This window comes from Choloepus didactylus, chromosome 9 (assembly GCF_015220235.1).
Source record: "Choloepus didactylus isolate mChoDid1 chromosome 9, mChoDid1.pri, whole genome shotgun sequence".
NCBI lineage: Eukaryota > Metazoa > Chordata > Mammalia > Pilosa > Megalonychidae > Choloepus > Choloepus didactylus.
This window is the reverse complement of record NC_051315.1, coordinates 106,026,623-106,053,910: the sequence shown is the minus strand read 5'-3', so window position 1 is coordinate 106,053,910 and position 27,288 is coordinate 106,026,623. Positions and strand designations below refer to the sequence as shown.

At 36.1% G+C, this 27,288-nt stretch overlaps 1 protein-coding gene across 8 annotated transcripts in view; it reads right to left on the bottom strand.

The window, feature by feature from the left end:
• Nucleotides 1-24,736, bottom strand: part of SPAG16 (sperm associated antigen 16) — a 1,128,509-nt gene extending 1,103,773 nt beyond the window's left edge. For 7 of the 8 annotated variants that reach the window (XM_037849693.1, XM_037849694.1, XM_037849698.1 and 4 more), the window contains exons 1-4: nt 24,605-24,731; nt 12,599-12,645; nt 11,336-11,431; nt 7,305-7,423 (exon numbers count right to left, since the gene is read on the bottom strand). In XM_037849693.1, coding sequence (XP_037705621.1) covers nt 7,305-7,423; nt 11,336-11,431; nt 12,599-12,645; nt 24,605-24,731 — 389 coding nt within the window. Of the gene's footprint in view, nt 1-7,304; nt 7,440-11,335; nt 11,432-12,598; nt 12,646-24,604 lie in introns of all 8 variants that reach the window. The other variant, XM_037849695.1, reaches the window with a different exon arrangement.
• Nucleotides 24,737-27,288: the final 2,552 nt, after the last annotated feature.

Below are 27,288 nucleotides of genomic sequence, written 5' to 3'. Positions count from 1 at the left end.
AGATAAGCACTCTTAAGGTAAGTTTTGACCACATCAACAATCAGGGGAACAAACCAGTGGAGGGAGGGAAATAGATGACATAGCCAGATAAAGGTATGATCAAAGAACATGGAGGTCCTTGAAGAAGTTGGAACCATAGTGACTTTGAGGGTCATCTTTTATTCCTGATGTATTTTCATCATTTAGAACAGTATCTGCCACAAAGTAGATTGTCAATAAATGGTTTTGAAAGAATGATTAAATGAGAAAGGAATTAAGTTTCTATAGAAATATGAAATAGGAAACCTATAGAAATATGTATAGATGGAGTTTAAAGAACTTCATACCAGAGGAAATTTATTTTTTTGTGTGAGGTTCAAGACAAGATTATCTGCTGAGAGTGAGGAACAAAGGAATGTTGTACTGGGAGAGGAGGAAGTTAAGGAGGATGATGGAGTTTAGAGTAAAGCACTGTACTGACATGGGAATGGAGCTAGTTATTACTACACTGCCGTGTCAAAGGTTCTCCAAATCTTCACATACTCTGGGTGTTCAACTTGATGTTAGGCTTCAAAATAGAGATGTTGTAGTCATTTAGGATTGCATACTCCCATATAAGAACATCATTAATAATATATCGGAACAACTGTGCTAAGGATGGTCTCAAGATACTTTTAACTCCTCATGGTTAGAAGCTAGAGAAATTATCATTTTAACATCTACTGTAAGTAGATGTTCCCCTCTCTGTTTCTTTAGAGGTGAAGGCTTGAATTCATATTTTGGAGCAGATGGTAATTTATTTTAGAAGATTACTTAAATGAATGTTTGATCATGCAAGAGTAAATCAAAGATTCTAATTTCCAACAGAGAAGTTCAAGGCAATATGGCTCCAAACAGCTAAACTGTTCTATATAATAATGGGAAAAGGCTATCTTCTTTGTGGACAGAATTGTATTTCTCTAGATTATATTCCAAGAAAATCTGATATAAATATTGCTTTAAAATTTTGTTTGTTTCTGAAAAATACATGACCCAGAGATCAGTGATATCGGCATATAGTTTTATTTTATATCCTATGTATTATAATTCCCTTCTATAATTCCCAAATCTCCTGTAAGGCTCTTAAAAGTTATAGCCTGGTGTTCAGCTAACCTTGAGAACAATGAGGGAAGGACCTGTACCAAAAGAAGCAGCACTAAGGTCTAAGAAAACAGACTCAAGTTGGCAAGACTGGGCCTCCAAAAGATCAGAGCAGGGCTCTCTAAAGAAATTTGACTGATTATGGAGAAAAAATGGGTTTACTGCAGTTAAGCAGGATAAATCTCAGAGTAAAGTGGGCCCTTCCAGGTTGGAGAAGTCTAGGGAAACTGGTTTACCAAGTGAATAAATTAACAATGAATCAAGTGCAGAAAGAGCACCAAACTGGGAGTCAAAAGATCTAAGCCCTAATTCCAGTTTTGTTCCAGTAAGCTATGTGAACAAAAACACTCATTATTGGTAACTTGCAGGGACTAGGCTAGATCATCTCTAAGATCCCATCAAGCTATAATTTTCTAAGAGTTGATGAGACTTGATCCTTATAGTCAAACCACTGCTCTGAAGCTTTCTAAAGTATAGATCTGATTATGTTTTATATTTCTTTACTTAAAATCTTCTAGTAGGGCCTATCACTTTCAGGATAAGATCCAAACTCCTTAACATGGTAAAAGACCCTTCATATTCTAACCCCTAATTATTCCTTCAACCCAGTTGAAGTTCCTATTGCTCTAGGCATCACAGTAAATCAATCAATCTTTCTGTGTCTCTCCCTTATTTTCTTTCCAAATAAATCTCTCTTCCTTGAACTCTGAATCCACCTCCACTCTCCACCCCAAATAATTTATACTCACTCTCTAGACTCAGACACTCTAAGGTACTTCTTCTGGGGAGCTTTACCTGACCCAGGTTGTTTGAAGCCTCTCCTTTAGTACCCTTGGTAGACCCTTGTAATAGCTTGTATCACACTGTATTTTAATTGGTTACTAGCCATTCCCCCTCATTAGACTACTTAGGGCAAGTTTAAGGGTAAAGCTTAAGGGTAAAGACCTCTAGCTCTTCCTTTGCTGTAGAAAAGGAATAAAGGAATAAGTAGTCCTTTCAATATGACTAGCGCCTGGCACATAATATGTGCTCAATAAGTGTTTCCTGAACAGATTAATTTACACTCTACACTTCAGCTAGTAACTACCACTATTCTGACAAACATAATATAGCACTTCTTGCTTCTAATGTATAATATCCATTATATTGGAATTAAGTGTTATTCTCTCCTAAATGTTGTACCAACCACTTCCTCTTTCTTTCGAAACCCACAAAATGCCTCATGAATTCTTTCTAAATTCAAGTCTCCCAAAGTTCCTGCCATTTCATCGAGCCTCCTCGTTCTTCATTAAAAAAAAAAAATCTTCATCATTACTACCTCCTTAATTAGAGTTGCACATGTTAATGAATACAAAAGTGTGTTACTGGAATTACACAGATTCTATCTTTGTCTTCTCTTTCCCTTAGACTGTAAATTCTCCACAGGAGAGACTCCCCACTTTCTTTGTAACTCCCCATGGGTAGCCTATGCCATAGAACCTGATATATGCTACTGATTCTCAATAGCTGTGGCTGACAGACAAACAAAATAAATCTAAATATCTATTTACTAGGTTAGATAATTCAGTTTCCCTGCAGTCCTGTTATATTGTATGCCAGTCGTAAAATTATAACTTTGGAGTAATTCTAAGTTTCCAAACGCCAAAAGTAAAAACTAAAAACTACATGGGGGAGATTATGCTTGGAACATTTAACTATTTATTGTTGGACCATTTAAATTTTATTCATGGTTTTCCTAAATATATTTAATCTGTTTTGTCTTAAAAATCATTTTCAGGCATAAACTTAAATACATTTCCATTTTTCCTACAATTCTAATACCTTCTTTAATTTTGCCCCCAAGAAATTATCATTGTCTACAAAGAATAGTTCTAAAACAGACATAAAAAGAGCACTGACTAAATCCACAGTACAGACTTCATATTAGTTCACAGAACAAATTCCTACCGCATTCATCTATTATTAAAGCAAGGATTGGCAACTTTTTTTGGTAAAAGAAAGTATAGTAGCTGTGTTTCAACAAAATTTTATTTACAAAAACAGGAGGCAGGCCTGATTTGGCCAAGGGCCTTAGTTTGCTGATCGCTGATACACAGGATTGTTATTTACTGCAATTATTGTTTGCAGACTGAAAAAATATGTCAACTTTTTTTCCACAAAATAACAAAGGAGAAAACTTGTTTGGACAACATGAATGCACAGCAAATATATATTTCTATAGTGCTACTATATAGAAGAGGTAAAGGTTTCTGATCAAAACCAGAAATGTTTTATGTGAAATTAAAGTATCCAATACAGTGTAATCTCATTAAAAATTGGCAGTTAGGAATAAGGATAAAATTATTTGAACCACAGTATTACCAGACCAATATAATAAAGAGATACTTTATACAAATTTTACTTTATGATTGCAATAATATGCTAAATTGTATTGTATGCTTACTTAGGGGTTCCATATATCCCAATACTATCAGAGCTTCCTGAAATTTCCTTTCATCAATTCAGTTTGCTAATCTAAGATAATATTAAAATATTAATATCACATAATTGTTAAAAGTATATGCAAGTCCAGATTTCTCTAAGGGAATCATTTCACACTTTGCATTGGTCAGACATCTAAGCACTGCATGTCCTAACACACATTCTTAGAAGAAGGAGAAAAAAGAAATTAAACCACATTAATCTTTCATTTCATTAATACTTCAAATTAATCATTTATTTACTTTTAGAAAAATGTATTTTATAAAACAGTTGTAATTTTTTCTTAGGGACATTTTTATAAAAAAAAATTCACACAATTTCCAGACTTAATAGTAGTAGTATTACTTTTTTACCATCAAACTTTCTCTTTATCTTAGACCGTATTAATGAAAAATGGTTTTCCTACTCAATTAATTAGCATTATTAGATGTTCAATTTAAAATAATGAAACTGATTTGTCTTAATGCATGATCTAGTAGATGAGAACCTAAAAAAAAGCAAGAAATAAAAGTTACATCACAACTGGATTAGTGGAAATTGCAAACAATCTTTATATTTTAAATTAGGATTTAGTGGGAAAACACTATAAGCATTTTTATACAGCATATTATCCATCTTCCTATAATATACAATAGCTATTAAAGATCAGCCTTACATTTTCATATCCAATCACTCAATAATAATTATTTAAATAATGTTAGGAATCTGATAATATGCCTGGGGATACTATTATTGTGGCAAAGGAATAAAGAGAGCATGCCTGCTGACTTTCATAACCAATAAGTTATTAAAAGTTTCAATTAAAACAAGAAAATCTTTCATTTAGGTGACTTTATGTAAAACAAATAGTTTATAGTGTAGAATGTAGGGCAACTAGTGATAGAGAGAAATTAAGGAAGGGGGAATTATAACCCAATAAGAACAGATAAGCTACCGTGGGTAAATTTAACATTCTGGGAATGCCCAGGAATGACTATGGTCTGCTAATTTCTGATGGGTATACTAGGAACAAATTCACAGAAATGTTGCTATATTAGGTTACTTTCTTGGGGTACAGTAGGAACATGTTGGAAGTAAAGTAATTAGTTTAGTTGTCTTTTTCCTACTCCCTTGTTATGGTTTGTTTGAAATGTTTTTTTATTGTATGTTTTTTTTTAATTTTTTTTTGATACAGTTGATTTTTAAAAAAAAGTTAATTAAAAAAAAAAAACAAAAAAAATATGCAGCGCCCCCCCTGAGGAGCTGGTGGAGAATGCAGGGGTATTGGGCTTCCCTACCTCAATGGTTGCCAATGTGCTCACAGATATGGGGGACTGGTGGTTTGATCGGTTGAGCCGTCTACCACAGGACTTGCCCTTGGGAAGACTGTTGCTGCAAACAAGAGGCTAGGCCTCCCTATAACTGTGCCTAAGAGCCTCCTCCCGAATACCTCTGTTGCTCCGATGTGGCCCTCTCTCTCTAGCTAAGCCAACTTAGCAGGTGAAATCACTGCCCTCCCCCCTACGTGGGATCAGACACCCAGGGGAGTGAATCTCCCTGGCAACGTGGAATATGACTCCCGGGAAGGAATGTAGACCCGGCGTCATGCGATGGAGAACATCTTCTTGACCAAAAGGGGGATGTGAAAGGAAATGAAATAAGCTACAGTGGCAGAGAGATTCCAAAAGGATCCGAGAGGTCACTCTGGTGGGCACTCTAAAGCACAATATAGACAACCCTTTTTAGGTCCTAGTGAATTGGAGTAGCTAGCAGTAAATACCTGAAACTATCAAATTACAACCCAGAACCCTTGAATCTTGAAGACGATTGTATAAAAATGTAGCTTATGAGGGGTGACAATGTGATTGGGAAAGCCATATGGACCACAATCCCCCTTGTCTAGTTTATGGATGGATGAGTAGAAAAATGGGGGAAGGAAACAAACAAACAAACAAAGGCACCCAGTGTTCTTTTTCACTTTAATTGCTTTTTCACTTTATTATTCTTGTTATTTTTGTGTGTGTGGTAATGAAGGTGTCAGGGATTGATTTTGATGATGAATGCACAACTATGTAATGGTACTGTGAACAATCGAATGTACGCTTTGTTTTGTATGACTGCATGGTATGTGAGTATATCTCAATAAAATGAATCAAAAAAAACACACTTCTAAATGAAAGAATATTTGTAGAAAAAAATTAATTGATTGTGTTATTAGAGAAAGGTAAGCCATTACACTATAAGTAAAATAAGCAAGCAAAGAAGTACTCTTAGTAAGATATCTAAACACAGGAAATAAGACCCTTAATAATTATGCAAAAGACATGAAAGAATTTCATAAAACAGCTTTGTGTAATATAACTCCATAGGATATGCAATTTTTTGATTTCTGAAAATCACCTAAACTTAGAATATTTGGAAAATGTGTTTAATAAAAATTTCTTTGCAGCTGAAATTCAGATTATATGTGTGTGTGTTTTGTGGTTTGAGGGTGGGGACAGAAAATGTTTCTATCCATTTACATAAACTAGGTCACTTCAAAATCTTTTAAGATTAGAAGTTAAAACTACACATTAGAGGAGGACATAGGGGAGGGTTATGGGACATTTGGCATTGGTGATGTTGTCTGACTCTTATTTTACTTTAGTTTGTTCTATCTTTCCTTTTGTTGCTTTTTAGCTGTCATTTTTTTCTTTCTTTTTCTTTTTCTTCTGTCTCTCTACCTTCTTTGACTTTTCCTCCTTCTTTATGGAATAAATGGAGATGTCATTATATAGATAGTGGTGATGGTGGTGAATGCATAAATACGTGATTACACACGGAACCATCGATTGTTTACTTAGGATGGAATGTATGGTGGGTAAACAAAACCATCTTTAAAAAAACAGGTTGTTGAAGAAACCTTGAGGGCACTATATTGAGTGAAATAAGTCAGACACATAAGGACAAATATTGTAAGGTCTCACTGATATGAACTAATTATAATATGTAAACTCATAGACATGAAATATAAGTCACTAGGATACTAAAGAATGGGGAACGGTTGCTTATTATGAGCAGAATGTTTAACTAGGTTGAACTTAAGTGTTTGGAAATGGACAGAGGTGACGGTAGCACATTATTGTGAGAATAACTAACAGTGCTGAATGGTGTGTGAATGTGGTGGAAAGGGGACGTTTACAGACATGTATGTCACCAAAAGGAAAGCTGGAGGTTAAAATATGGGAACATACATAACAGTAAATCTTGTGGTGGACAATGTATGTGATTAACTGTACAAATATTAGAAATCTCTTTCATGAACTAGAACAAATGTATGACACTATAACTAGAAGTTAATAATAGAGGGGCATATAGGAAAAAAAAACATACCTATTGCAAACTAGGTACCACAGTTAGTAGTATTTTAACATTCTTTTATTAACAGTAACAAATGTACTATACCAATACTATGAGTCAATAATGGAGGGGGATTTGAGTTTTCTTTTTAGTCTTTATTTCTTTTCTGGAGTAATGAAAATGTTCTAAAAATTGAAAAAAAAATTAATTGTGGTGATGGATGCACAGCTGTGTGATGGTACGGGGGGCAACTGATTGTGCACTTCGGATGACTGTACGGTACGTGAACAATCTCAATAAAATTGAATTTTAAAAAAAAAGTATACATGTTAAATAATGTTAGCCTTTCTAGAGAATTATTACTATTTATCCACATAATTTCTTACCATTCAGATTGAAAGCAATCAAGAGTTCTGGTCATTCCCATTTTGATCAGGAAATTGCAGAAAAAGTCCTCTATTACTTCAGGCACCACATGCTTTGAAGGAAGAACTGTTTTCTGCTCCTGGAATTTAAATGTGCTATTATTTCTTTTAAGAATGTCAAAGCTTTGATTAATGATACAAATAGGCCTTTCATTCATTCATTCATTCATTTTTCAACAATTTTTGTTGAGTGCTCTATGACAGGGATATTTTAATCACTGGGGATAAAGTAGTGAGGAAAGCACACTAGTCTCAGTCCTCACAAAGCCTATAGTCAAGTGACTGGAGACAGAAAATGAATAACTAAATAAAAACATATACAATATGGCAGATGGTATTAAGTGTCTGGGGGAAAAATAAAGCAGAGGATGAAAGATAGGGAGAGCCAGGAAAAAAGTAGGTATGTGTGTGGAGCTAGGTTGCCATATATAAAGAGTAGTAAAGGAAGATTTCACTAATAAAATGGTATCTGAGCACAAACTTAAGTGAAGAAGCAGAGTAAAACAGTAACATTCCAGGTAAAAGCATCAACAAGTACAAAGGCCCTGTGGCAAGAGTATGACCAGACTGTTTGAAGGACAAGAAAGAGGCCAGCTTGCCCTTTCAATACCATGTAACACATTGAAACAATGGGGAAAAAAAGTTACTAAAATTATTAGTATTTTAAGAAGAAACACAGCAATTTTGGTGCCTTGATTTTTAGAAACACTATGAAGATATAATGTGCAATGGAAGGGCTTGAACTACTATTCGTAATAAAAGTAAAGACATCTCTTGATTAGAAGCGGGTTCAGCTAATTGTTTTCGTAAATAAAGCTTATGCGAACAAAGCCATGTTCATTTGTTTATATATTGTCTATGGCTGCTTTTGTACTACATGGCAGACTTGAAGAGTTATGATACAGACACTTAAGGTCTAAACTATTTACTCTACGGTCATTTATTGAATGAATCTGCAGACACCTAAACAAGAAAAAAAAAAGGGGATATTTTAGCAAGTGAGATCTGAAATTAGGACCTGTTCAGACTCAGGGCCTTATGGAGAAAGGATCAAAGACAAGGTTAGAAAGCTAGAAAGGAAGCATTCATGAAGGCAAAGACAGAAGAAGGTTAGAGTTATTGTGGATTTAAGTATTAGAGTAATAAATTCAAATTTCCATTTTAGAAACATCTCTTCAGTGGGAGCAGATGGAAACAGTAACAGCAGCACGCAGCAGCTCAGATGAGAGAAGAAAGAAGGTGCAAATAGGTGGATTAAATAAGGGATGATGGTGAGGAGAAGGATATGAATGTTGAAGACATAAAACGTGACAGGACTTAAGATCTAATTGAATGTTGAATTGTAAAGGAGTACTGGACCACATATCAAAATTAAGTATCTTGATGTACTAGGAACTGTTCCAAAGTGAGTTCAATAAGTTCCTTTGTTGATTATTAAAAAAAAAGCATAAAAACATAAACATATATAAAACAAGAAAACATCAAAAAAAGAAAAGAAACATAAAACTCCTAGTGTCTTAAAACACAAACTTTATTTTATCTGGGATTTCATTTCATCAACTTCTTAATTCACATCAAGTCAAACATACTGGCTTGGAGAATCCATAGGCAAGGCTTTGAGTACCAGCAGCCAGGTTCTTTAATTGAAATTAAATGTATACATCAAGATAATGGGGACTCAATAATGACAAACATATTTTCGTTGTGAATTAGACAATGAGTCTATAAGAATAATGAAAGCTGTCTTATGTATTAAATTCACTGACATTATGATATGTAAGATTTAAAATAATGGCACTGATTTCTTATGAAGTCAAGGTCTAAATAAAAGGAAAACAATTTTACTAATCACAGGCTACTTTTTTTGTTAAACGAACATAATTTTTAGCAAGAAAAATATTTGATATTTGTACCCAATATATTAGGAAATATCTTAGAATACAATTCTAAGCTATTCTCAACTTGATGGCCTTAGAATACTTTTATAATCTTAAAAATTACAGTGGGACTCCAGATTATATGTGTTATATCAATCCATAATTATATTAGAAATTAAATTTTAAAATCTGTATTTATTTATCTTAAATAAATATAACAAAACCTTTACATATTAGCATAGGCTAGTATATTGTTATTAAAAATAACTACATTTTTCAAAACAAAAACAATTTAGTGACAAAGAGTGACACTGTTACACATTTTTGCAAATCTCCTTAAGGTCTAGAGGAGACAGCTGGATCCTCATATTTGCTTCTGTATTCAGTCTGCTGTGATATGTTCTTTTGGTTGAAGTATTTGAAAAAAATCCAGTATCAGACAGATATGTAGTTGTAAATTGGAGAACCTCATTAACCCCCTGAGATGGTCTTTGGGACCCTAGAGGATCTCCGACAACACACTGAGAACTGCTGAAGAATATGCTAAACAATATTTTAGTTTGGTTCAGTCATCAATTAGTCTTCTCCCAAAATACTTGAATATTCCAAAGAAATGGAATTCTACTCAAATTAATTCTACTCAAATTATCTTAGGAGGAAGAGGAGGAAAAGAAGAAATGTCAGGGATTTTAAAATTTTTATGATTTGGATGCTTTCCTACTGTTATCTCTAAAGGTCAAAATTCTGTTTTATAAAAATTAGAAGACATTATGTATGATAGCAATATAATGGGCCTTTACAACTTCACTGCCAAAATTAACAAAACATAAAACCAAAAATCAAAGGGGCTAAAAAAATAGAAAAAAAAATATGACAATACACTTAACAGAAGGATTGTGGTTTAGATGGGGAAACTCATCTTGAATTTAAATAAAATTGACCATTTTTCCATAAAATTGCATGAGAATATTTCTAAGAATTTACATATATATATATGTACATTCATACTGTGAAAAATCTTCAGTTTTAAGAAACAACTGACAGTATGACCAAACTACCCATTTATAACGCATTAATAACATTTCCTATATTCTGTTTTTTTCAAGAATCACTTTAAATACAATGAAACTATATTTCATTTCAAAGAGTTCAGAACCATTCCACTTAATTAAGGAAACTGACAATAAATAAAAAACAATTTTATAGAAGTTTATAAAATAAAACATGCAATCAATTCTCAAATTTTTCATTTACTATATTATCAAGGTAACAAATTCCTCCTCTTTGGCTTTTTTCAATTTTGAGTGGCCAGATATTTTGGAAAGGAGTCATGGATTTCTAGACTGAGGAAGTCTACAAAAAATGTAAAAAAATTGGCATAGGGCAGAATATAGAGTAAAGTCTATCCTATACTATTTTGCATTGAGGAAGTCTCTGCAAGCAAATAAGAGGATCACAATTTTCTTCACATTTCTCAGGAAAGATTTCATCAGTGAAGAAAAATAGTCTTCTTAATTAATGTTGGCATGAGACTACAAAGCACTCCTAAAACTATTTTACTATCATTAAATTACTGTCCATTTTAAATGAGTTTTCAATTTTATAGGAAAGTCATCACTTTTATATACTTTTAATTGGTGGTAATATAATCACCAAGCATTCCCCCACTATATTCCTCAATCCTCACAAGGAAAAATCATAGTATATCAAACATTGCCTTTGAGTGGAATACTTTCAGGAAAAGAAAGACACCGAATGCTTTAAAAATAGATGTAGAATCTGGGTACCACACCAAGTTCTCTCCATGAGTGTTGAAAATCTTTGGAGTAATGCCAGTGTGATTAAACAGATAGAGTTCTGAAGGACAGCATCACTTGCTGCAAAGTCATTCAATAGTGACTATGATATGGAAAATGACAATCCAAAGAGAAAATGTGACTGCTTACCTAACGTAAGGGCTTGATGATAAATAAGAGTGAAAAGGACATAGCAGGTGTAGGGCTGCAATTAGTAAGTTAGGTAAAGTAATTAACAAATTTTAAATGACTTGCAAAAACTTCACATTAAAAGTTTCTCTACTAAACCACAAGCTGTAAATGTACTCCAAATTCTCACCAAAATGTAAGTATCTGTAGCCTGATCTTGGACAATCTGAATTGCTTTTGCCAGATCTTCTTCACCTTCTGGAATGCTGAAATTATCATCTGGTATCTAAATCACAGAGAAAGAGATAGGAAAAGTAAGCAGGATTATAAAATACCATATTGCATTTCAGAAATTATTTTACCTCACAGACAAAGCAAAAGATCAAAGAAATACATTTAACATAAGAAACCAAGTCATTCTGAAGGTTTATGAAAAATGGACAACTAACAAGCAGGCAGCTTTCTGATGATTTCCCTGTAAACATCACTCAGTGTCACTTCTAATAAACTAGAGCTCAGCTTATAGGCAACTGTTTTTATCTAAACTGGTAAATGTAGCCTAACAATTGTGCTGGAAAAAAAAGTTAGACCATCTAAATGCTACAATGCTCTTCCCACCCCAGGGATTCTCCATTACTTTTTCATAACTACTAGTAACTACAAATCTCCAGCTTATAAAAACAAAACAAAATTCATTGCCTCAGAGTTAAGATCTTGGAAGAATGCAATCAACTCCCAATTATAATATTAATGATAGTTTACACTTATCACATGCTTCCTATGCCCTTTAAATGTATTAACTCATTTAGTAAGTTTGTATGGTACATATTAATGCTACCTCCATTTTACCAGAAGTAATAAAAAGCCTACCCCCAATATTTATCCTATCTCGTGCCCACCCAGGCCACAAATTGCCAGGCTTTCTTCTGTATAGCTTCATTCACAGTTTCTATCATCTAAAAATGACTTTATCTCCAAGACTCAGAAGTAATGATAGGCCCTATGGGAACAATGAATTAAAGAAGAGTTTTGAGACAGGAACCACATTAGAGAGAAGTAGAGTTAAGCTGGAAGAAAACAAGGGACCTGGGCTCCTGCTGGGTAGTGGAAAACTGGAAAATCCTGCCAAGAACTGTCTGGATGATGGGAAATGCCTGCTGGACAGAGATGATAGTCTGTAGTATGGATCCACCAGGCAGTAAATCAGAAGTTGACTTGAAGGACAATTAACAGGAAAGCCAAAAGAGCCAGATATACTATTCAATCTAAATGTTTAAATAGAATGATCACATCTCACTCTTAACTATCCAATATTAGCTAAATACAGTGGAAAAACAAGCATCTTTCAAGGAGAAAAAAATGTTTGTTTACATATTTAAGAAAATAAAATAAATATTTCACAAGAATTACTGCAATGACTTTACAGAATAAATACCTAAAATGAACAAATTACCTCTTCATATTCATAGTCATCTTCAGATGCTTCAGTTATGGCAACCTCTGAAAATGTTGTCAAGTTTTAATCTCAAAAAAAATGGATAAAATTATTTTATTTAAATAAATTTAACATGAAAATAGAATATTGGATCCAATTATCTCACCAAGAAGTTGGTAAATACTCTTTTTTAAAGCTTTTCTCCCCCATGCAGCCTACAAATCCAGGAGATTTTTTAAAGCAAAAAATTTTAATTATTATTTTTAATTATTGTTCTAAGAACCCAAAATCATGAGAAACTATATTTCTATCAGTCTGTCTGTCTGTCTGCCTATTTACTATCTAGTAATTTCCAGCTTAATTCTAAGAAGGACTTTAATTGGCTTACAAAAACATACGTAATATCATAAGATAAATTAGAAAGAGATCAGAAAAATGATGAACAGGAAAGTTATAACAGTAAATTTTTCAAATTTGTCTTGAAACACACTGAATTTTCCAGAGTTCCTGAGTCAATTATTCACAGTGCAGCATGACAACTTTATTTCGCTTAAAGTATTGTAAATGAACAAAACAAAAGGCACAGCACAGCAATATATCAATAAAAGTGAAAAGCACATTTTAATATTGTATTAGAGTTCTCTAGGAAAATAGAACTGACAGGATATATATATGTAATGTAAATATTATAAGATTTTTTTTAATAGGAATAGGTTCAGGTGACTGAGGGGATTGGCAAATTCAAATTGCATAGAGCAGACCACAACCTAGGAACTCTGATGAAGATTTTCAGTGAATTTCACAGGAGAAGCTGGCTGGCTGAAGAGAAATGGCAATTCTCCCTTCTAACTGCTGAAATGATCACTTCTACTTTTAAGGCCTTCAACTGATTGGATGAGATGTCTCTCATTGTTGAAGGCAATATCCTCAGTTGATTGTAGATGTAATCAGCCATAGATGCAATCAACTTACTGATTATTTAAATCTACAAAATATTCCCACAGTAACAATCAGGCCAGTGCTTGCTTGAACAAACAATTGGACACCATAACCTAGACAAGCTGACACATGAACTTAACCATCACAAATATTTTCACTAAAAAATTTAATTAAATCTCCACTTTTTTTTCTTATGTATCTCAATTTTAAAATTAAATTCTCTTATTAGAAAAGACAGACTAACTTTCTGACAATTATAAACTATCCAGTATCATAATTCAGTATTTTATAAATGCTCAAGAAATAAACATCAAACTATCAATGAAATGATTCTAACAAAAATAATTCTAAAAGCATTGCTGTAAGACTTCCAAAAATTGCAAATTACTCTAAATACAAATGAAAACTTCAAGATAACATTTTACATTTAAATAAATCACAACATGCATAAATAATGCTATTTTGTTGACCAGTTGGTGGGTTTACTCCACCCCCCTCCCCTCAGTTGTATCTATTTGGTTATGCCAAGTTTAAAAGGTATGAAATTAAATACATAAAGCACATTAATAGCTATGAAAATCAAGCATGAGATTACCCTAGTTTACATTTTGCTGCTGGTTATAAGAAATTGTCTGTTATTTTTCTGTCAAGAGTTAATTGAAAGTGTCTAAAAACAACTTTTTTCTGTAATAAAAGACAGCACCTACATAGTATTTAATAGGAGCCAGGCACTGTTCTAGGTGTTTTATTGGTATTCACTCACTTCGTCGTCATCCTGCTTATGAGGTTAGAACTATTATGATCCTCCTTTTATAGACTAGGAATCAGAGGCATAACGTCACATAGCTATTACCCAGCAGAATTGGGAATTAGCCTCAGAAGTTCTGGCTCAACTTGCTATACTACCTTTCTGTATCATTCTGTATGGATGTTCCATGCTATGTAAGTACCTGAATGGTTTGCTCTTCCACAGAGTTCTAAACCTCTGAAAGATAGACAGTACAACCTTGTCACTCAGCCCCATCCTAAGTAATCACTTTTAACTGTTTGCCTTACCCCTATTACTTGCAGGAAACACAAAAGCCTAATTCAATTATGACTGATCCTCAGGGACCAGTAACGTGTCAAAGGGTCAGTATTTTATTGTCAAATATAAGCGTCTCTACCAATAATATGGTGAAAATAATTTAGTCTCAACAAATAACTAGTAAAATATGTATTAAACTACAACAACAAAGAGTAAAAGTTACACACCCACAGACTATCCCAAACCTTGAATTCACCCATATTGAGCACAACAAGGAAAGAAGTATCTACCTGTATTAGTTTACCTATTACTATGTAACAGTTACCAATAGCATTTGCCCCACTTTCTTTTAATCCCTCATTGGCACTGCCTTAAAGGCCACCAGGTTTCCATTAACAGTCTGTTCAATATATTTTAGCTTTCACTAATTCCCTCCTTAAACATCTGTACAACATCCAGTTCCAAAGTCACTCCCATACTTTAGAGTATTTCTTATGGTAGCAACTTATTCACGGGTTCCAAAATCTTTATTAGTTACTTATTGCTGCATAAAAACTCCCACACATTGGGGCTTAAAACTATAATAAACGTTTATTATCTCAGTTTCTGGGGGTCAGGAATTCAGTAGCAGCTTATTGCGGATTCTAACTTGGTGTCTCTCAGGAGGTTTCAGTCAAGATGGCAGCCAAGGTTGCAATCACCTGAAGGCTTAGCTGAGGCAGTAGGAACCATTTCCAAAATGGCTCACTCATTTGGTGCCGGTTGTTGCTGGAAGCCTCAGTTTCTTCCCATGTAGGCCCATCCACAGGCTGCTTGAGCATCCTCAAGACATGTTGGCTCACACACACTATCATTTCCCAATATCCTATTCATTACAAAGGTCAAGCCTACCCAACATGTAAGAGCATGAATAACACCCCCTACAGAAGAGTGTGAACACCAGGGGGTGGGGATCACTGGAGGACATTTTAGAGACTGGCTACCATTCTAACTCATAGGCTTTCATGGGTATTAAAAGAGTTAATATACAGAGAGCATTTAAAATAGTGCCTGGCTTATAGTAAATGCTATACAAATGTTTGTTCCTATTATTTTCCTTGCTCTGGACAGAGATGAGTATCTGTGGAGAAGTCTCATAAATCTCCTATGCCCCAGTTTCCCCATATGTTAAGAAGAATGGATAAATAAATGGCATTCTAAATCTTCCTCTAGTTTTAGGTTTATATTTTTCTCTGATACATTTTTACTTAATGAGATAAGATTTCCTGAGGTTCAACTAGAGAAACTTATCCTCTTTTCTATGGAAAGGTATGCTCTGATATAAGGGAAAGCTATTGGAAGTTGATTTTGTAATCAGTCACTTGTTTTCAAGTCTTAGAAAAACAATGTTCATACAATAAATTTCAGTAAGAAATAAATATTCTGAAATCATCTGGATAGACTTTAAAATTGTAAATAAGCCAATTGCTGGCAAGATTATTTTGAGGAAGAGACATCAAAGCATGGGTTGTTAAGCACAGCAATGCAGAGAGGAAAAAAATGATTTGCTCTCAAAGCATCACAAATATCCAACAACACTTGTATATGGCTAACTGGCAAATATGATAGGCAACAGCATTTAGTCATTAATAATACATTCTGTTTCCTGCAACCAAAAAAAAAAAAAAAAAGAGAGAGAGAAAGAGAAATAATTACCATTTTATAAAGCTTAAAAAGTATTTTCACATGGCCTATAATCATATTCACTCTCACAACCACCCTCTGAGATGGAATGGCACAGATACAGTCATCTCTTTGTTGAAAATGAAGAAACTGAATCAGAGAGTAAGAGATTTTCCCGAGATCACAGAGTTTTGAGAGCTAGGGGGCTACAGACCCAAAGATTAAATTGATAAAGGGTAAGAGATTGAGACGAAAGGTCAGAAACAGGATAAAATGCCCAAAATAGGAATAGGTATCTTCCTTGATTGATCTGTTTAAGATTCCATAACACTATTTGTACAGAAAATCTTCCCAGAGGCAACTCAGTTTAAATGTAATGCAGCAGTGTGTTGAAGATATAAATGTGCCTTGGCATGTATGTTTGTGTGCATCTGTCCATCTGGCTAGCTAGCTAGTAACACATGGGCAAATACACAAATTAATCACAAAACGTTTTTGTGGCAGTTTACAAATATGCATATAGAACAAAATATAAAAATAAATGAATATGGAATTGGAGAGAGGGAAATAGTAGAAATATGATAAGTGAATATGGAATTGGAGAGAGGAAGTAGTAGGAACATGATAAACATGAGCCACAGATTTGGCTCTAAGCTTCCCAGCAGTCAGGGTAAAGTGGGATACAACCTTAGTATCCATCAATGAAAACAGATGAGTTTCTCAGCAAATGTACAGCAATTTTTGATTCTGAGGCCTGAGAGTAATTACCCTCTTGGGTTCTCATAAAGAGGACTCTGTATACTGTACAGACCCCTGGGGCAGCCAAGAAGACAGAATGAGCAGGATTTGATGGAACACTGCATGTGAAAAAGCACTGCTTTGGGCAGCAATATTAACAGAGTAGAAAAGGGCAAGTCATCAAGAATTGCCCAAAAGATTAAACCCTTCACTACAGTCCTACTTTCACTGGACAACTTTCTCATCTGTAATTTAATCTCTTAGGTGATCCTACTCTCCAGGAAATGTCTGTAGAATTATAGCTGGTCACAGTTCTCATGCAGTTATTTTTCCACTGCAAAGTAATAAACTGACATTCTGGTTTAAAATCAGTTTTCTTAATGCGAAGCTAGCTCTGAGACCTTACAAACCTCCCTTTTCTCTATCCGCCTATTATTCCTTCAAAGAACATCTCTGAACTTCGTTTCAACATTCTTTTTTTTGCATCCTCTGTGTCCTCTGTCACCAACACTTCCTCAGATCTCAGATCTGGTTCTGGTTCTTGCCTTTCTGCCTGCTTCACCTGGATATGATATTTAACATTGTCCCTTGTTTTCTAGTCTGCTCTTGCTCAGGAATCTGTCCGTAGCTTCCCTTTCCTCCAGCCACAGTCCACAGCACCACCCATTTCCAGGCCAGGTTCTGTATCCCAGAGTCATAGCCTAGACATAAACCCAGCCTTCCCACTCCTACTGCTGCCCACACCTCCACTTGCTCCAGAAGGAATTTAGTAACACTTGAGAATTTACACAGTATGAATTAGTACCCTGGTACTTGGTCAACATGGTTGAACTAATCAATAGTTTCTGCACTAGCTGATTCTGCACTAGTTCCTGACCTTGTAGATCCTACCAGAAAATAAGCCAGGGTGATACCCACACTGAAACCATCAGGTAGCCCTCAACCCATCACAGTAGTACAGAAGACACATCTGTGAGAAGCTTCAGAGAAGGATTTAAGCTAACCCAATGGAGCAGAGCCTGAGGTGAAAGTTGGTATGAAGGAGTCACATACAAGGTTCTGCAAATGGACAACAGCCAGAAACCAATGAGCAGTCTTCAGATGTGTGCAGCGTACAAAGTTCATCACACACTGTGTCTTCCACTGCTGAATTTCTAGGTAGCGAACACTGCCAGCAGCAGCATCTTTATAAGGATTTGGAGTGAAATAAAAGCTAATTATATTTTACATGCTTTCCCAAAGCTCCTATAGACAAAAAGAGCTTTATAATCATAGCTATCATTTCAGAGCCAATGTACACAGATGTAATCTAAACTCTAGCCTGGATTTTCCATGATCAACATTTTGCCTACTAAATTGAAATAAAAGTACTGTAGATAGCAAACACCACAGGCATATTTCCTTTCTTAGGAACATTAATTTAAATACAGTCAACAATATAGACCAAATATGGCAAATAACTAGCATGCTTGCTGCCGCTTTCCCCATTGTGATTTGCTCCTGGCAGTCTTTTCCACAGAGTTTTCGTTAAGTCTCAGAATTCTCACCATTGCCACATACCAGGGAGCCACTACCAATTCAACAGGATTGGCAAGAGTGGAAATGTATCAGCCATCCCTGTCCCAGCTATTGTACATCTTCTGCCTCAGAAGCTGGAAAATAACTTTCTTTCAACATGGAAGACTCACAGTTCTTGTGACAGGTGATGGTACAAGTTTATCCAACTTCTAAGCCAGGAGATCAAAGATATGACTCTACATATCATACCTCTATTTGAGAATATAGCAGGTACAGATCATGATGTTTGTTTACAGCATACTCCAAGTATGGTCCCTAGACCAGCACCATCAGCATCATCTGAGAATTTGTTAGTGGTGTAGAATCCCAGACTCAACCCTGACTTAATGAATTAGAATCTTCACTTAAACAGCATCCCTGGGTGACTTACATTAAAGTTTGTCTTGAGGACACAGAACAAACACCGTGTTTTTCTCTCACAATGCCCATGATTTTACATGCATGTAAAATTCAGCACTGTGGGTTTAGTGGCATGGTTCTTGGTCTAAATCCTACACTCACATTTTCTACTCTTTTTATTTGAATACATATAGGGTTCACCTAAGTATCCACAGGCAAATTCAGTTTTCCAGTGATAACAAGAAATACACTACTTAAGTACACAATGGTTATTAAGAATTTTATTAATATCTTCTTATTTAATCATAGAAACATTCCAGAGAAGTACCATTTTATAACAGAATAGAGATATTAAGACATTTGCCTTATGGCATGGCTGGTAAAAAATATAAGTAAAAAACAACCTGTATACCCAGTATTCTGAATCCTTTCACTATACCATAAGGTGTCTGCAATTACCCAGCCATAACAATGTTTATTTTTACAAAAATAACTAAATGCTTAAAACAACAAATACATAACAAAATAACAAAAAAAAAGTTAAAATAGCAATTTTAATTAAAAAACATTATCACTAAACTTTACTGTTGAAGTGACAGATTAGCTACAATTGTCACTTCAAAAAAACAAGCGGGCAACTTAAATGGGGCATCAGTTTATTGTGATCACTATACTTCAGTGTCCGGAATTCTTAATTTTTGCAACTTAAGAAACAGTTGATTTTGATACTGCATGGAGTGATTAGTCTCAAAGGACCAGCTTAATTGCTGCTGGAAGCAGTGGAGACCTTTTCAGTGACCATGATCTAAGAAGTCAAATTCCTAGTATTTGCATGACTAGAAAAATGAAATAATAATCAAAAGCTAGTTAAGAGATCACAGGATTGGGACAAAGGAAGGTAAATAACAAAAACAGTATTTTGAGAGCTCCTCTTTCTTATAATGCATGACTCTTCCTTGAACAAGGCCTTTCTTCAGACAAGTAACAACAAAATTGATTAAATGTTAGCTTTCTTAATACAAAGTCATTCCAGCCTGCATCTTCTAAGAGAAATTGGGCACTCCCAAACATTCCCAGCCATATATTAATGGGCAGCCTTTGGCTATCCTACAATTGAAAGCCTCACCCAAATTGCATTGATTTCTAACAGAGGAGTCATCCCAAGAAACAACTACCTTCTTTCCACGTTTTGGAGACTTCTGTTTAGCCCTTCATATGACAAAATCTAGCCTTATTATTTTATAATACCACATACATCTAATGAAGAGTTCACCAGGGGATTCATTACTCCATGACTAGATCTCTCAAAGCACTTGTTATAGCTAAGATAAGAACTATGTCATATATGTTTGTATGTCACCTTACATAAGTTTAAACCATTAAAGGAATATTGTGAACCTTCTCAGATAAGAAACAGGTGGCACTGGAATAGCTGGGAGGTGACAAAGGAGGGGTGTTGCTAGGGCATTTTAGTTTCCTAGGCTGATTAAAGCAGATACTATGAAATGGTTCAGCTTAAACAATGGGAACTTAGCACACAAGCTTACAGTTTTGAGGCCATGAAAATTCCAAATGAAGGCATCATCAAGGTAATGCTTTCTTCCTGAAGACCAGCTGCCAAAGATCTTTGGCTCCTCTGCCACATGTCAAGGACCATGGCAAGGTCTGTTGGTCTCTCTTCTCTTCCAGGTTTTGTCAATTTCCATTTCTTGCTTCTGCAGTGTGTGCACACTCTCTCTCTCTCTTCTCATTCCGTTTATAAAGGACTCTAGTAACAGGATTAAGTCTCATCTTCAATGAGGTGGGTCATACCTTAACTGAAGTAGCCTCATCAAAAGATCCCACTTACAGACTGAGAGTATCTTTTTGACCAAAAGGGGGATGCAAAGTGAGATGAAATAGTTTCAGTGGCTGAGAGATTTCAGATGGAGTTGAGAGGTCACTCTGGTGGACATTCTTATGCACTATATAGATAACACCTCTTAGGTTTTAGTGTATTGGAATAGCTAGAAGTAAATACCTGAAACTACCAAACTCCAACCCAGCAGTCTGGACTCCTGAAGACAATTATATAATAATGTAGATTACAAGGGGTGACAGTGTGATTGTGAAGACCTTGTGGATCACACCCCCTTTATCTAGTGTATGGATGAGTAGAAAAATGGGGATAAAAACTAAAGGACGGTTTTAAAACTTCAACTTTCATATGAGACCAAGGGAATAGATATCTATTTGGTACAGGATCTAAATTTTCTAAATGGTACAACTCTACAGTCGATTTGTTCAAACACCACAATTGCATGGAACTTTGAATAGGAAGTGAGATACAGTAGGTTAGTATAGGCTGGAGTGAAATAGTGACACATCCTAGAGTAATTTGGGCAGATAATAAAAAATATATTTACAGCCTCCCCCTCCCCAACCCCGAGGATCTGGGGGAAGGTGCGGATATGTTGGACATCCTCACCTGGACTGGTGTTGATGTTGTCACAAACATTGGAACTGACAGTTTGATGTGCTGAGCCCTCGAGCATGGGACTTGCCCTTATGAAGCTCATTACCACAAAGGGGAGTCTAAACTTGTATGTAATGGTGCCTAAGAGTCTCCCCCTGAGTACCTCTTTGTTGCTCAGATGTGGCCCTCTCTCTCTCTAACTGAGCCATCTCGACAGGTGAACTCGCTGCCCTCCCCCCGACGTGGGACCCGACTCCCAGGGGTGTAAATCTCCCTGGCAACGCAGAGTATGACTCCCGGAGATGAATGTGGACCCAACATCATGGGACTGAGAGTATCTTCTTGACCAAAACGGGGATGCAAAATGAGATGAAATAGTTTCAGTGGCTGAGAGATTCCAAATGGAGTCGAGAGGTCACTCTGGTGGACATTCTTATGCACTATATAGATAACACGTCTTAGGCTTTAATGTATTGGAATAGCTAGAAGTAAATACCCGAAACTACCAAACGCCAACCCAGCAGTCTGGACTCCTGAAGACAATTATATAATAATGTAGATTACAAGGGGTGACAGTGTGATTGTGAAGACCTTGTGGATCACACCCCCTTTATCTAGTGTATGGATGAGTGGAGGAATGGGGATAAAAACTAAAGGACAAATGGGGTGGGATGGAGGGATGATTTGGGTGTTCTTTTTTCACTTTTATTTTTTATTCTTGTTCTGGTTCTTTCTGATGTAAGGAAAATGTTCAGAGATAGATTGTGGTGATGAACGCATAACTATGTTATCATACTGTGGACAGTGGATTGTATACCATGGATGATTGTATGGTGTGCGAATGTATTTCAATAAAACTGAATTTAATTAAAAAAAAAAAAAAAAAGATCCCAATTACAATGAGTTTATACCCACAGGAATGGATTAGATTTAAGAACATGTTTTTTCTGGGGTACATACAGTTCCAAACCACCACATTGGGTAAGAATTATTCTTCTTGAATACATTCTCTAAAATGTCATAAAGAACAAGAAGCCTTTATTAATGAAGGTATTACCCCAATAGTGACCCTGGCTGTTTCTGCTTTTTATAGACTAATATAGCATATTAGTCTATAAATGCTCTTTATTTTTGAACATGTAAGAGCAAAAAAAGAGGGTGATATCCTGGAGAATCCAAGTTAAACTTTTTCAAAGCCTTGTTCAATATTGATAGCTCACTGTCTCATGCACTAGGAGCATCTATCTGTTCAGTCATAAATAAGGGAAGTCCAGTAACAAATGCAGTAGATTAGAAATGATTATGTGCAAAGTAGAGGACATCCAGTTTCTGATTCACTTGTGCATATTATGACTTTTATTTATCCACTGCAACAGTTCAATTAAATTACCTGAGAGCTAAAGACTTTAAACCCAAGAAAGTCTCACTTCAGCAACTATCATAAATGCCTTAAGAAACAATGTCAAATAACATTATAGAATCAACTGTTAATTATGCATGTGAACAGAGCCCAGGGATCAGGGATAACTGGCATTCACAAGTAATCCTCCAACTTTACTTTAACTAAGAATTAAAGCCTCTCCCATGATGAACCTCTTACCTGAATACCAAATATAAAAAAAATTCACTGGTTAAATGACTAACTTAACATTAATCCCTGACAACCCTTTGGTTGAAACACAAAATAGTAATCAGCCAACCAAAGAAACTGAAAAAAAGCACAGGGGCTAGATGATTCACAGACTGGACAGTAAAATCCCGAGAGGTCTAGAGTTGCTTATATTAGTAAATGTGGCTATTTGGAGAAGTCTTTGTAAGACAGGCTAAAAACTACTAAACGTTGGCACATGTCATTCTGTGACCTCCCTACACAGTAAGTAAACCTGACGTACACTGCTAAAAGTTGTGTTATTTTGGAACCCCACCATTTATTTCACAAAGATGTTTGTAAAATGTTACCTCATTGTGTTTGTCTCACATTAACAAACTCTCTGTTTTCAGAATGGTAATGCCACCAATAATGACAGGATGCCAGGTTAGCATTCCCTAGCAAGGACTCTGGCTAACTGTATACTTGATGTAGGTAAGTTCAGAAATAATTGTTATTTGACTTGGTTTTGAAATATAAAGAATATTACTGAAAAAGAAAGCCTGCAAGAGCTATAAAAGCAGTATAAACTCTCATTTAAGATACTAAAGTATCAACATATTTAATCAAAATTGATTCCAAAGTATTCAAATTTTTGCATCCAACTAAACTCTTCAAAGCTCTCTATAGTGCAGATGCATACCAAACCTGAGATAGGACAAGTTAATCAGTTTGCCAAAGCTCAAAAAATGAATCAATGCTGGATCTCTGAAGTTGTGAATTAAAGCCAAGGGGATTATAGTTGAACAAAAGATATAAGGGAGATTTTGGGGTTTCCTTGATATCTTTAAGAATAAAACAGATAACCATCTCTTTACTACCTGCATAAAGAAAGGAGTTAGATGTCTTTTTCCTATAAACCCTCCCCATCTCTCCAGTACAATTAATCTATACACCTAGAAGGTAGGAGCTTAAGAACTAGTAAAAACGATTATCCACATATGGATTACCCAATTTTTCTGGTAATTCCATTGACAATCACTCATCCATATCTGTTACCTTCCTAACAATCTCTGAGCTTCATGTTTGCTCACCAGGCCATGGTTTGATTGCTCAAGGAAAAAAGTAATTATTGTTATTTAATAATTATTATTAAATAGTCAAAATTAAAACTACACTGAAAGGTGACGCTACTGAAACAAATCATTTAAGCTTTAAACTACTGGACAATCTATAGGAACAAGGGTTGGGCATTCTGAGATTCAGCTTCTTAAAGCCCACAGGCAGAGGTTTTACTACTCTCCTAATGTTCTCTGAATTTATGTGGTGGGGTTGAGAGGGCTTCAGAGCTTATTTAGGAACACCACCAAGTGAAAAGAGAAGTGAATCAATTTCTTGTGCCGCTTTAACCTCCCATCCGAAGTGTACTGTGTGCTCATTAAGTGCGAGGCCCTGGAAGGTCTCCCAACCCTTCTAAGGGAATCGGGCAGCTTAACTCCTAAAAGGTTAGAAACTCAATTGGCGACAGGGAGAGGGACTGAGGTGGTGAAGATGCCGCCTTGAGATCCAACAGGCGTCTGTGCTGGCTCGCTGGCCCCACGCCCCAAAGGGCGCCCCCGGTAGGCAGCCCGCGCCCTGGTCCCCAACACCCGTCACTGCGGCCCGCACCAGCAGGCGGTGCCAACGCGGGAAGGATACGCTCCAGGTAGTAGGCGCCCTCGGCGGCCACAGTGTCTGCGGTCTCCTCAGCTGCAGTCAAACCTATTCCTAACGCTTCTTCCAGGACCCGCAAGGGCGAGTCGGACATCCCTTCCTGCGCCGCCATCGGCCCCGCTCCAAGCCCCCGCCCCCTACAGGCCCACAGCAGTCCCTAAGGGCAACCGCGAAGACGCGTCTAGACGGCCCCACGCAGCTCTCGCGAGAGTTCGGCGGCGCCTCACCATGCCGGATCATTTCGGGTTAGGGGAGCGCTGGCCCAGAGACCTCGTAGCTGACGCCCTTCAGGCTTCCCCGGTTACCAGGGCAACATAGTTGCCTAGTTACCCCGAGAGCTGGGCACGCCGCTCCTGGAGTGGAAGAGTCAAAGACGCAAGAAAACAACCGGCTTTAAATTACATCTCTTACCGCTGCAGTTCGGTTTTCTTTCAGTTTGATCCTATCATTTTTTTTTTTTTTCTCACTTCATTCTCTTCCCTAAATTGCCTTGTTCAAAGTTTTTACATGTCTTTTGCAATTCCCGGGACTTTAGATGTTTGTAGAGTCCCAGTTGTCCCCAGGGAAAACTCCAAAAATGAGAAAGAATCTCAGTGCCTGAAGGGGGAAAAAAAAAAAAAAAAGTTCTGTAAGTCATTATTGAGACATTGACCCAGGGCAGCTACAAACTGTCTCCCCAGACGCTTAGCAATAAGAAACTAGGGGTGGTCACCTTAAGTAATTTCATTCTTGAGCTCCTATAACTCATTCATCTGAACATCTGTTTTGGCTTTTGTTTTATACACTGGGACTTGGAATAATATTTGTGGTGTTGATTCTTGTCAAGGAAAGCCACTTTCATAAGAATTATGAAGTACAGACAGCCCTAACATAATTAGTAATAGGTGATATTTGCCCAGTCATGTGTAGTCCTTTTGCTATGACAGGGTCCTCCTTGGGTTTATAATTGTGATGTATCAGAAGCATCTGCAAGGTCCTTTTACTTGCAAATTCTTTTCCTCTTCTACATTTCTTGATGAAAAAATGTCAAAGAGTTACTCATTGTAAAAGCTCCCATTTATTACCAAAATTCATGGTAAGAGTTTTAACTGTGAGCTGAAGAGGTGATTGAGAGCCTGGGGACGGCCAGAGAGGCTGCATTGGAAGCGGTAAATAAAATCTAGTAGGCCCAACATGGAGGCAGCCAAGAAAAGCCCCATGGCAAGTTTCTATTTCTTGTAAATGCCCCACTAGCCCAATAAATAAATAAAAAATTTTAATACAGCCAGCTCTTTATCCGTTATCTCCAGCTAATTTCCTCCTTCCTAAACCAACTAACATCCTCATTCCTAAGCAACCACCTGCTCCACACTTTATAAGGCCTCCTCTAAGTAAAAGGAAACAATGTCAAGGGATAACAATGTTTCCTCACTTGCTTCAGCATTTGCCACATGATGAGCTTCTCCTTTCCACCCCCTGGGTGCCGCTCCCTCCTACTTTCTGAATGGGATGCTACCATATTCATGAATCACTCAATAAAGCTGTGAGATCCTAAATTGCATGACAACTTTTTCTTTCAACAAAAGCCTGGCTCCATCATTTACTAGCTATGTAACCTTGGCAAGCTACTTAATGCCTGTAGGCCTCAGTTTTCCTCATTTGTGAAAGGGGAATAATATTACCTACCTTAAAGTGTTGTTGAAAGGGTTAAAACAACATAAAGCATTGAGAACTTACCAGGCACATAGTATGTACTAGGAAATGTTAGCTATTATTACTATTGAATTTAATTTTTTTGGTTTTGTTTTGATTTTTAGAATAATCAGAGATCACAATGAGATAATGGTTGGAGAAGTTGTTCCTGGCTTTTATTCTTTTACTAACTTACTCTGGGTGCTTGACTTCTCACATCAAACATATTCTGTGTGCTCACTAAATGAAAGGCACAATCCTAGGGGGCTAAAAATACAGGAGAGGAACTCCAAAATGAAGGAATCCACTGCTCTTACAGCTAGCAGTAAGCAAGCCTGCTCTAGTCCAGTGGGAGGCAGGACCTTAACCCTTAAGGCTGCTTCCTGCAAACACTGCCCTGAGATATGGTATGGGTACAGAGCCGTCAAGTTTGTGTTCTTGGCACACCCAGCAAGATGTTCAGGAGCCCAAGAGAATTTGGGAGGATGGTGTTTCTGAACAATTAATGTTTATTTTGATTTTTTTGTCTGTTACAATGGCACTTCCATTTCTTAGTTTTAGACACAATATGACATGTTTTACAGATATTTGAATCCTGCCTCTTCCTGACCTTAAGTAATTAACTAAAGCTCCCTAAGCCTTAGTTTCCTCTTATCTAAAGTGGAGATTTTAATCCCTAACTTTCTAAAATATAAAGAGCAAATGAAGTCTGTAAAAACAGCTATGACTATGTCCAGTATATCAAATGGTTTCAAAACCTATATGTCAATAAAATTTACTTTAAAATATTGTGTGAGTATTATTTACTTAAAATATTCAGTGGATATTATATTAATAAGGAACTTATACATATTGGAACATTTTTAAGATAAAACTTCAGTTTATGAAAAGATTTAGCACCCAGAAAAGGGACAATTTTAAAATTGTCATTTAAAAATGAGTAAATTATACCCAGTATCCACTACATAAGAGAGAGGAGAAGTGGGTGATACATTTGG